Raw genomic sequence first — 11,395 nt, forward strand, 5'->3', positions numbered from 1 at the left:
GACATAAAAAGGTGGATTTTGATTCTACGCCATTTAAAACACAGTTTGCATCTGGTTTGATAACTGTTTAGTGTCAGATTCACTCGCACTGGGCTGAAGAGGTGATGTCTGCCCATGGCCATGCCTCAGTGAGCAGCTCTAGAGCCGCACGTTGTGTCCTGCGTGCCTCGGAGGCCAAATCGTGTTTGCTGCTGCTGTGGCTTTACTGGAGCCTTGTAGCTCCCAACTCCTTGTAGGAAAAGAAGGGCCTGCACCTCCTCTTAAGGTCCTTCTGGATACAGACCTGTTCTTAGGTTCAAACTGCTGTGGACTTTGTATCTTTGGCGTAGCACCCACCTTAGCTTGGCGCTTCCTGCTGTGCACATCCATACTGCATGGATATCACATTCAAATCCACTGTCACACCCCCATTTCCTCTCCTAGTGAGACACGTGGAGGGCAGCAGTACCCACCAAACACTTGCTGTCTGTGTTAAAGGTTGGGTTTGCTCTTCTCTGTTCCTAAACAAGAGGGTAAGTAGGTGATGAATGGATGGGGGTTGAAGGCGCTCATACCTAGGAGCAACGGGCACGTTTTGGCTGGTGGGGTTTGGATGAACCCACACGTAGGCAGCGCCTCTTTAACTCTGCGGTGTTCAGATATGGATATATCCATAGATGCAGGTGCTGGAGAGCTGGAATGATGGGGGTTGTGGTTCTCTCCGACAGGCAGTTCCCTACTCCAGGGAGTTCAAGCAGAAGTATGACTATTTCCGGAAGAAGTTGAAGAAACCAGTGAGTAGAAGCGGGCTTTGTGCTGGGATCAGAGGCACCGAGACTGGGAGAAGGCAGGGCAGAGCCAGCCAGCGCTGCTGGAGCTTGCTGGAACTCGCTTCCCCTTCCTCCTGCTCCCAAAGGGGCTGGGTAGGGACCAGAGCGCAAGGCCAAGCTGGAGTGCAGCAGGGATGAGGCGGCAGTGATTGACATCCCCACTGCACCTGGGACCAGTTGCTGGGTTACTTACAAGCCCTGGGGTGTAAGCAGGCTGAGGAGGTGTCACCCCCCCCCCCAGAGGGCTGTGAAGGGCAGAGCAGAGCCCACAGCGATGGAGGCAGCATCCTTGGTCGTGTTCTCAAGCCATAGGGACCAGGCCCTTAGGGCCATGGGTTAGCGGTGGCCTTGAGCTGGGTGAGCTTGAAGGCCTTTTCCAGCCTGCCCTAGTTCACCACTTGCCATCCACCTGTAGCCTCCGAGGGCACCGGAGAGCACCGGGAAGGGGAAGCTTCACACCTCGGAGGTCTCAGTTGGCGAGCACCTTAGCTAAGGGCTCGTGTGCGGCCCTGCTAACAGTGGAACCCCCTCCTCTGTCCCGCAGGCCGATATCCCGAACCGCTTTGAGATGAAACTGCACAGGAACAACATCTTTGAGGAGTCCTACCGCAGGATCATGTCCGTGAAGAGACCCGATGTGCTCAAAGCCAGGCTCTGGATTGAGTTTGAGTCCGAGAAAGGCCTTGACTATGGAGGGGTGGCCAGAGAGTGGTTTTTCCTCTTGTCCAAGGAGATGTTTAACCCTTATTACGGTCTCTTTGAGTACTCAGCAACGTAAGTGGCCATTAGGATACTTCCTTTTACAAGGGATGCGCGTCGGGTTGTGCGCAGGAGGCAAAGCTGCTCCCCACAGGGCCTCGTCAGGGCACGTTCTCCTCCATCAGGTCCCTCATTTCGGACTTGCTTTCCAGAGAGCCTTTCAAACGGGCCCTGGATGCTCCGAAAGCATCTTAGCTCCTAGGGCACTGCTCAGCGCTGCCTTGCTTGCAGCCGGGGTTGCTCTGCTGGCTGGAATTGCACAGCTCCGGGCAGGAGTTGTGATGATTCGTGCCCAGGCTGGGCGCACACAGCTTAAGCTGTTCGGAAGGGAATGGCCTTTACCCAGGGTTGGGTGGGCCGTGCGCCTATAAACTCCTCAAAGCAGCGGCTGCCAAAGGGACTGCTAAGATGGGAAGCCCTGAAGGGCTGGGAAGAGGGCATAATGCCAGGAGAAGGGACAGGGGCGCTGGGGCCCGTGGCCCCTGCAGCGGGCTCATGGGCAGCTGGGTGCGATGGGCCCGTAACGGCGCGCAGCTGCAGGCAGTGACGGGGTGCGCGCGGCACCTGGAGGCCGTGGTTACTCAGCCCTCTCTTTTCTCTCCCCAACCAAGGGACAACTACACACTTCAGATTAATCCTAATTCAGGTCTCTGTAACGAAGACCACTTGTCCTACTTCACCTTCATCGGCCGCGTGGCCGGGCTGGCCGTGTACCACGGCAAGCTCCTGGACGGTGAGTGAAGGCGCTGCCTTTGGCTGCTGGCAGCACCATGACTCCCCTGCTTTCGAGTGGGGCATCGCAGGGGAAGCTCAGCTGCGCCTCTCTCTTGCAGGCTTCTTCATCAGACCTTTCTACAAGATGATGCTGGGGAAGCCCATAACTCTGAAGGACATGGAGTCAGTGGTAAGCCGAGGACGGGGAGCCCATCCCCATGGACGCGTTCCGTTGCTCTGGGCAAGGGCAGGGGCCTGCAGCAGCCTCAGGAAGATCTGGGTGTGCTTGGGCCGGCGCACACGTGCCCTGCTAGGCCGACGCAAGGGGTTTGCATCGAGTGAGGAGGGTGGTACTGGGGCTTCTCTTTTAACCTTGCCGGGTCTGTCCATGGGGTCCGGGACCAGAAGGAGCTTTCAAGCAGGTTCAGGCCCTTGTGTTCCTACAAGTAGCTGGGAAACCTTTTCCTCTTAGCTCTGCCATAGCTGCCTTTGGGGCTGTTAAAAGCAGGCTCTGAGCAGTGTAAGCATAAACCCCGCTTCACCGTACCCATGTGTGAATGCAGTTCTCCTCCTCCCAGCCCCCTGCTGCCGTTCCGTATGGTTTCACTGCTTCGGGTTCCCTGTGCGTTGAATGCTCCCGTTTAATCCGTAGGACAGCGAATACTACAACTCCTTGAAGTGGATCCTGGAAAACGACCCCACGGAGCTGGATCTCATGTTCTGCATCGACGAGGAGAACTTCGGCCAGGTACGGCAAGGCCGTCCCATAGGTGCTTGCGGTTAAGTGCTGAGGAGTAGCACGGCTCTGACCCTGCCCAGGACCCCTGCGGGCCCTTCCTGACCCCAGAGGAGGGATTGATGCCAGGGCACGGCTTTGGGATGAGCAGTGCTCGAAGGCGAGTGAGGAGAGGAGCAGTGAAGGTGTCACACAGGGAATGCTCTGAGCCTGGGCCTGTCCTTAGCTCTGCACTGCCTGGGCTGCTCTTCATGGGGGGATAAACGTGGTTGGGGGGCTGGAGGCTCCCCTTTTCCCTAAGGGAACGCTCGGCTCCCACTCGCAGTGCTGGGGTGGCGCATGGGCTGGGAGAGGGCGGCAGGTCCCTGCTGCGGCGTGGGGAGGGTGGATGCTGCGAGGCTAACGCCGCGTTGGGCTTGCCTTCTCTTCCATGGCGATTCCAGACGTACCAGGTGGACCTGAAGCCCAACGGCTCCGAGATCATGGTGACGAATGAGAACAAGCGGGAGTACATCGAGTACGTACCGGGGCGGGGGGGTGGCACCCGGTGTGGGCGCCCGGAGCGGGGGGGGCTGAAGCCGTGAGGGAGGAGCTGGAGCCATGAGCATGGGTAAGACTCACCCTAATGATGGTCTCTGTGCCTGTGTCTGCTGTGCCCTTGCCCGGCTGTCCCTCTGTCCGTGTGTCCGTCTCTCTGTCCCCATGTCCCTCTGTCTCTGTGTCCGTCTGTCCCTTCGTCTGTCTGTCCCTGTGTCCATCTCTCTGTCCCTGTGTCCCGCTGTCTGTCCCTTTGTCCTTCTCTCTGTCCCTGTGTCCCTGTGTCTGTCTGTCCGTCTGTCTGTCCCTTTGTCCCTCTGTCCCTCTGTCTGTCCCTGTGTCCCTCTGTCTGTCCCTGTGTGTCTGTCCGTCCCTTTGTCCGTCTGTCCGTCCCTGTGTTCATCTGTCTGTCCCTCTGTCCATCCGTCTGTTCCTTTGTCCATCTCTCCTTCCCTTTGTCCCTCTCTCTGTCCCTGTGTCCATCTGTCTGTCCCTGTGTCCGTCTGTCTGCCCGTGTCCCTGTGTCTGTCTGTCCCTGTGTCTGTCTGTCCCTGTGTCCCTCTGTCTGTCCGTCTGTCTGTCCCTGTGTCCCTCTGTCCATGTGTCCGTCTGTCTGTCCCTTTGTCCCTCTGTCCCTCTGTCTGTCCCTGTGTCCCTCTGTCTGTCCCTGTGTGTTTGTCCGTCCCTGTGTCCATCTGTCTGTCCCTGTGTCCATCTGTCTGTCCCTGTGTCCGTCTGTCTGCTCGTGTCCGTGTGTCTGTCTGTCCCTGTGTCTGTCTGTCCCTGTGTCCCTCTGCGTGTCCATGTGTCCGTCTGTCCCTGTCCCTCTGTCCATCTGTCTGTCCCTTTGTCCATCTCCTTCCCTTTGTCCCTCTGTCTGTCCCTGTGCCCATCTGTCCATCCCTTTGTCTGTCCGTATCCATCCGTCCTTCCCTTCGTCCCTCTGTCCGTCCCTGTGTCCGTCTGTCCGTCCCTGTGTCCGTCTGTCTGTCCCTGTGTCCGTCTGTCTGTCCCTGTGTCTGTCTGTCCCTGTGTCCCTCTGTCCCTGTGTCCCTCTGTCTGTCCCTGTGTCCCTCTGTCTGTCCATGTCCATCTGTCTGTCCCTTTGTCCATCTCTTTCCCTGTGTCCCTCTGTCTGTCCCCGTGTCCCTCTGTCTGTCCCTGTTTCTGTCTGTCTGTCCCTGTTTCCGTCTGTCTGTCCCCGTGTCCCTTTGTCTGTCCCTGTGTCTGTCTGTCTGTCCCTGTGTCCCTCTGTCCCTATGTCCCTCTGTCTGTCCGTGTCCATCTGTCTGTCCCTTTGTCCGTCTGTCTGTCCCTGTGTCTGCCTGTCCGTCTGTCTGTCCCTGTGTCCGTCTGTCCCTCTGTCTGTCCGTGTCCCTCTGTCTGTCCCTTTGTCCGTCTGTCTGTCCCTCTGTCTGTCCCTGTGTCCCTCTGTCTGTCCCTGTGTCCCTCTGTCTGTCCCCTTGTCTTTCTGTCACCGTGTCCGTCTGTCTGTCCCTTTGTCCCTTTGTTTGTCTGTCCCTGTGTCTGTCTGTCCCTGTGTCTGTCCCTGTATCCGTCTGTCTGTCCCTTTTCTGTCTGTCCCTCCGTCCGTTTGTCTGTCCCTCTGTCTGTCTGTCCCTGTGTCCATCTCTCATTCCCTTTGTCCCTGTGTCTGTCTGTCCCTGTGTGTGTCTGTCCCTGTGTCCGTTTGCCTGTTCATGTCCCTCTGTCTGTCCCTGTGCCCGTCTGTCCATCCATCTGTCCCTGTGTCCATCCATCTGTCCGTCTGTCTGTCCCTTTGTCTGTCCCTGTGTCCGTCTGTCTGTCCCTGTGTCCATCTGTCTGTCCCTCTGTCCGTCTGTCTGTCCGTGTCCCTGTGTCTGTCCCTTTGTCTGTCTGTCCCTGTGTCTGTCCCTGTGTCTGTCTGTCCGTCTGTCTGTCCCTGTGTCCGTCTGTCTGTCCCTTTGTCCCTGTGTCTGTCTGTCCCTGTGTCTGTCTGTCCCTCTGTCTGTCCGTGTCCCTCTGTCTGTCCCTGTGTCTGTCTGTCCCTGTGTCCATCTGTCTGTCCCTCTGTCCGTTTGCCTGTCCGTGTCCCTCTGTCTGTCCCTGTGTCTGTCCGTCCCTGTGTCCGTCTGTCTGTCCCTGTGTCCGTCTGTCTGTCCCTCTGTCTGTCTGTCCCTTTGTCTGTCTGTCCCTCTGTCCGTTTGCCTGTCCGTGTCCCTCTGTCTGTCCCTGTGTCCGTCTGTCTGTCCCTTTCTCCCTCTGTCTGTCCCTTTGTCTGTCCCTGTGTCCGTCTGTCCCTGTGTCCGTCTGTCTGTCCCTTTGTCTGTCTGTCCCTGTGTCTGTGTGTCCCTCTGTCCCTGTGTCTGTCTGTCTGTCCCTCTGTCTGTCCCTGTGTCTGTCTGTCCCTCTGTTTGCCTGTCCGTGTCCCTGTCTGTCCGTGTCCGTCTGTCCCTGTGTCTCTCTGTCCCTCTGTCCGTCTGTCCCTGTGTCCATCCATCTGTCCCTCTGTCCGTCTGTCTGTCCGTCTGTCTGTCCCTGTGTCCGTCTGTCTGTCCCTCTGTCCGTCTGTCTGTCCGTGTCCCTCTGTCTGTCTGTCCCTCTGTCTGTCTGTCCCTGTGTCTGTCTGTCCCTCTGTCTGTCCCTGTGTCCGTCTGTCTGTCCCTGTGTCCGTCTGTCTGTCCCTGTGTCCCTCTGTCTGTCCCTGTGCCCGTCTGTCCGTCTGTCTGTCCCTGTGTCCCTCTGTCTGTCCCTCTGTCCGTCTGTCTGTCCGTGTCTGTCTGTCCATGTCCCTCTGTCCCTGTGTCTGTCTGTCCCTGTGTCCGTCTGTCTGTCCCTTTGTCCCTCTGTCTGTCCCTTTGTTTGTCTGTCCCTATGTCTGTCTGTCCCTGTGTCCCTCCGTCTGTCCCTTTGTCTGTCCCTGTGTCCGTCTGTCTGTCCCTGTGTCTGTCTGTCCCTGTGTCCATCTGTCTGTCCCTCTGTCCGTTTGCCTGTCCGTGTCCCTCTGTCTGTCCCTGTGTCTGTCCGTCCCTGTGTCCGTCTGTCTGTCCCTGTGTCCGTCTGTCTGTCCCTCTGTCTGTCTGTCCCTTTGTCTGTCTGTCCCTCTGTCCGTTTGCCTGTCCGTGTCCCTCTGTCTGTCCCTGTGTCCGTCTGTCTGTCCCTTTCTCCCTCTGTCTGTCCCTTTGTCTGTCCCTGTGTCCGTCTGTCCCTGTGTCCGTCTGTCTGTCCCTTTGTCTGTCTGTCCCCGTGTCTGTGTGTCCCTCTGTCCCTGTGTCTGTCTGTCTGTCCCTCTGTCTGTCCCTGTGTCTGTCTGTCCCTCTGTTTGCCTGTCCGTGTCCCTGTCTGTCCGTGTCCGTCTGTCCCTGTGTCTCTCTGTCCCTCTGTCCGTCTGTCCCTGTGTCCATCCATCTGTCCCTCTGTCCGTCTGTCTGTCCGTCTGTCTGTCCCTGTGTCCGTCTGTCTGTCCCTCTGTCCGTCTGTCTGTCCGTGTCCCTCTGTCTGTCTGTCCCTCTGTCTGTCTGTCCCTGTGTCTGTCTGTCCCTCTGTCTGTCCCTGTGTCCGTCTGTCTGTCCCTGTGTCCGTCTGTCTGTCCCTGTGTCCCTCTGTCTGTCCCTGTGCCCGTCTGTCCGTCTGTCTGTCCCTGTGTCCCTCTGTCTGTCCCTCTGTCCGTCTGTCTGTCCGTGTCTGTCTGTCCATGTCCCTCTGTCCCTGTGTCTGTCTGTCCCTGTGTCCGTCTGTCTGTCCCTTTGTCCCTCTGTCTGTCCCTTTGTTTGTCTGTCCCTATGTCTGTCTGTCCCTGTGTCCCTCCGTCTGTCCCTTTGTCTGTCCCTGTGTCCGTCTGTCTGTCCCTCTGTCTGTCTGTCCCTTTGTCTGCCTGTCCCTCTGTCCGTTTGCCTGTCCGTGTCCCTCTGTCTGTCCCTCTGTCTGTCCCTTTGTCCCTCTGTCTGTCCCTTTGTCTGTCTGTCCCTGTGTCCGTCTGTCTGTCCCTTTGTCTGTCCCTGTGTCTGTGTGTCCCTCTGTCCCTGTGTCCGTCTGTCTGTCCCTGTGTCTGTCTGTCCCTCTGTCCGTCCCTCTGTCTGTCCCTGTGTCCATCTGTCTGTCCCTGTGTCCGTCTGTCCGTGTCCCTCTGTCTGTCCCTCTGTCTGTCCCTGTGTCCGTCTGTCTGTCCCTGTGTCCGTCTCTCTGTCCCTGTGTCCCTCTGTCTGTCCCTGTGTCCCTCTGTCTGTCCCTGTGTCCGTCTCTCTGTCCGTGTCCCTCTGTCTGTCCCTGTGTCCCTCTGTCTGTCCCTGTGTCCGTCTGTCTGTCCCTGTGTCCGTCTGTCTGTCCCTGTGTCCCTCTGTCTGTCCCTCTGTCCATCTGTCTGTCCGTGTCCCTCTGTCTGTCTGTCCCTCTGTCTGTCCCTGTGTCCGTCTGTCTGTCCCTGTGTCCCTCTGTCTGTCCCTGTGCCCGTCTGTCCGTCTGTCTGTCCCTGTGTCCCTCTGTCTGTCCCTCTGTCCGTCTGTCTGTCCGTGTCTGTCTGTCCATGTCCCTCTGTCCCTGTGTCTGTCTGTCCCTGTGTCCGTCTGTCTGTCCCTTTGTCCCTCTGTCTGTCCCTTTGTTTGTCTGTCCCTATGTCTGTCTGTCCCTGTGTCCCTCCGTCTGTCCCTTTGTCTGTCCCTGTGTCCGTCTGTCTGTCCCTCTGTCTGTCTGTCCCTTTGTCTGCCTGTCCCTCTGTCCGTTTGCCTGTCCGTGTCCCTCTGTCTGTCCCTCTGTCCCTTTGTCCCTCTGTCTGTCCCTTTGTCCCTCTGTCCCTTTGTCTGTCTGTCCCTGTGTCCGTCTGTCTGTCCCTTTGTCTGTCCCTGTGTCTGTGTGTCCCTCTGTCCCTGTGTCCGTCTGTCTGTCCCTCTGTCTGTCCCTGTGTCTGTCTGTCCCTCTGTCCGTCTGTCTGTCCCTGTGTCCATCCGTCCCTCTGTCCGTCTGTCTGTCCGTCTGTCTGTCCCTGTGTCCGTCTGTCTGTCCCTGTGTCCGTCTGTCTGTCCCTCTGTCCGTCTGTCTGTCCGTGTCCCTCTGTCTGTCTGTCCCTCTGTCTGTCTGTCCCTGTGTCTGTCTGTCCCTGTGTCCGTCTGTCTGTCCCTCTGTCTGTCTGTCCCTGTGTCCGTCTGTCTGTCCGTGTCCCTCTGTCTGTCTGTCCCTCTGTCTGTCTGTCCCTGTGTCCGTCTGTCCCTTTGTCCCTCTGTCTGTCCCTTTGTCTGTCTGTCCCTGTGTCCCTCCGTCTGTCCCTGTGTCCGTCTGTCTGTCCCTTTGTCTGTCTGTCCCTGTGTCTGTGTGTCCCTCTGTCTGTCCCTGTGTCTGTCTGTCCCTCTGTCCGTCCCTCTGTCTGTCCCTGTGTCCATCTGTCTGTCCCTGTGTCCGTCTGTCTGTCCGTGTCCCTCTGTCTGTCTGTCCGTCTGTCTGTCCCTGTGTCCGTCTGTCTGTCCCTGTGTCCGTCTCTCTGTCCCTGTGTCCCTCTGTCTGTCCCTGTGTCCGTCTGTCTGTCCCTGTGTCCGTCTCTCTGTCCCTGTGTCCGTCTGTCTGTCCCTGTGTCCGTCTGTCTGTCCCTGTGTCCCTCTGTCTGTCCCTCTGTCTGTCCGTGTCCCTCTGTCTGTCCCTGTGTCCATCTGTCTGTCCCTGTGTCCGTCTGTCTGTCCCTGTGTCCGTCTCTCTGTCCGTGTCCCTCTGTCTGTCCCTGTGTCCCTCTGTCTGTCCCTCTGTCCGTCTGTCTGTCCCTCTGTCCGTCTGTCTGTCCCTGTGTCCGTCTGTCTGTCCCTGTGTCTGTCTGTCCCTGTGTCCCTCTGTCTGTCCCTTTGTTTGTCTGTCCCTATGTCTGTCTGTCCCTGTGTCCCTTTGTCTGTCCCTGTGTCCGTCTGTCCCTGTGTCTGTCTGTCCCTTTGTCCCTCTGTCCCTGTGTCCATCTGTCTGTCCCTGTGTCTGTCTGTCCGTCTGTCCGTTTGCCTGTCCGTGTCCCTTTGTCTGTCCCTGTGTCTGTCTGTCCCTGTGTCCCTCTGTCTGTCCCTGTGTCTGTCTGTCCCTGTGTCCCTCCGTCTGTCCCTGTGTCCCTCTGTCTGTCCCTGTGTCTGTGTGTCCCTCTGTCCCTGTGTCTGTCCGTCTGTCCCTGTGTCCATCTGTCCGTCTGTCTGTCCCTCTGTCCGTCTGTCTGTCCCTCTGTCTGTCTGTCCCTGTGTCCATCTGTGTCTCTGTCCCTCTGTCTGTCCCTGTGTCCCTTTGTCTATCCCTTTGTCTGTCTGTCCCCGTGTCCCTCTGTGTGGCCCTGTCCCTGTGTGTTTGTGCGTGTGTTTTACCTGTCTCCTGCAGCCTGGTGATCCAGTGGAGGTTTGTGAACAGGGTTCAGAAGCAGATGAACGCGTTCCTGGAGGTAGGGGCATTCCCCCCTCTCTGTGTCCCCTCTGCACCCCTGCACCCGAGGATCCTGTTAGCTACAGCCAGGATCTGCCCTGGAATTACGTGGCACTTCACCTGGCCTTTGCTTGTTCCCAGGGATTCACAGAGCTGCTGCCTATTGATCTGATTAAGATTTTTGATGAGAACGAGCTAGAGGTGAGTTGGAGGAACAGGGCAGGAATGCTCGTCCCGCCGCGCTGCCTTAGACCCAGCGCCTCCTCCCTCCCCTCCTCTTTGTAAGGGAATTTGCACACAAGGTCCTTGGCTTACAGCGGGGTTTGTCTCCCTGTTAAGGGGTGTATTGACACATACAAGCACAGCAGTGTGTAATCAGTGAGCTGAACATCTGCATACAAGAGCCTGCGGGTAGCTTGTAGCTTCCCGAGTTGATGCCATTATGCCCTTGAGCGGAACACCGGCCCACGGCACAGTGTCGCTCCAGGAGCCTGGCATTCTTCTCCAGACTCTCCTAAGGAAAAGCTCTAACTCCCCTTTACATCTGTGCGGTTTAAAGACACCAGAGGTTACACAAGTAACACCGTGCCCATTTACTTCCCTCCCGGTGTAGTTGCTGATGTGTGGCCTCGGCGACGTGGATGTCAACGACTGGAGACAACACACCATCTACAAGAACGGCTACTGCCCCAACCACCCCGTCATCCAGTGGTTCTGGAAGGTAAAGCTGGGAGGCCGCAGCGCTTACAGCCCCCGACTGAAGCTGAGTGCCACCAGGGTGTAGAGCTGTGCGTGTTGTGTGCTTCCAACAGGCTGTTCTGCTGATGGATGCTGAGAAACGGATCCGGCTGCTGCAGTTCGTCACGGGGACCTCACGTGTGCCTATGAATGGATTTGCTGAACTCTATGGTGAGTAGAGCTGTTAACCAGAGGCTTTCATGGTTCAAGGGCAATATCTAGTTACTACTGCTGCATTACGCATCCTCTACACAAAGGCAGATAATCTGCACAGGCTAATTGCGCTCTAGAAAGAACCAGCCACGCTCCTATTTGCTTTAATGGAACTGTAACTAAGAGTTCGATACAACTGACACAAAGTACCGGGTACAATTTGTAGCAATATAAACCTTCAGCGTTACTAACAGTGGTGAGGAGATCCCTGTGGTGTCCAACTACTCATACTCCATGTGATGTTTCATTTTCTCCCAGGTTCAAATGGTCCTCAGCTGTTTACAATAGAGCAATGGGGAAGTCCTGATAAGCTGCCCAGAGCTCACACATGGTAAGTCATAAAACCAGAACATGAAATACCCTTGCTGTGCTGTTTTGCTGCCAGGAAAGGGGAAAGGTTTACCTCTGGATCATACAGCATTTAGCAAATTCCGAAACCTACACACACGTGTGACTCTATGTGTGTGTGTCCATGGCTGTATTTAAAAGGCAAAGACATGGACACATGAAAGGCCAAGTCCATAAAGGAAGTGTA

At 57.0% G+C, this 11,395-nt stretch overlaps 1 protein-coding gene across 12 annotated transcripts in view; it reads left to right on the top strand.

Annotated features, from left to right (window-relative positions):
* The window catches only part of LOC136005027 (E3 ubiquitin-protein ligase NEDD4-like), a 53,557-nt gene that overhangs the window by 39,880 nt on the left and 2,282 nt on the right, over positions 1-11,395 (top strand). For 9 of the 12 annotated variants that reach the window (XM_065662133.1, XM_065662129.1, XM_065662130.1 and 6 more), the window contains 11 exons: positions 708-773; positions 1,354-1,583; positions 2,180-2,301; positions 2,402-2,472; positions 2,935-3,030; positions 3,462-3,535; positions 9,868-9,928; positions 10,051-10,110; positions 10,523-10,630; positions 10,722-10,818; positions 11,119-11,191. In XM_065662133.1, the coding sequence (XP_065518205.1) occupies positions 708-773; positions 1,354-1,583; positions 2,180-2,301; positions 2,402-2,472; positions 2,935-3,030; positions 3,462-3,535; positions 9,868-9,928; positions 10,051-10,110; positions 10,523-10,630; positions 10,722-10,818; positions 11,119-11,191 (1,058 nt within the window). Of the gene's footprint in view, positions 1-707; positions 774-1,353; positions 1,584-2,179; positions 2,303-2,401; positions 2,473-2,934; positions 3,031-3,461; positions 3,536-3,566; positions 9,929-10,050; positions 10,111-10,522; positions 10,631-10,721; positions 10,819-11,118; positions 11,192-11,395 lie in introns of those variants that run through there. The other 3 variants (XR_010608666.1, XM_065662123.1, XM_065662131.1) reach the window with 2 other exon arrangements.

The sequence above is a fragment of the Lathamus discolor genome, chromosome Z (assembly GCF_037157495.1).
Source record: "Lathamus discolor isolate bLatDis1 chromosome Z, bLatDis1.hap1, whole genome shotgun sequence".
Classification (NCBI taxonomy): Eukaryota; Metazoa; Chordata; class Aves; order Psittaciformes; family Psittacidae; genus Lathamus; species Lathamus discolor.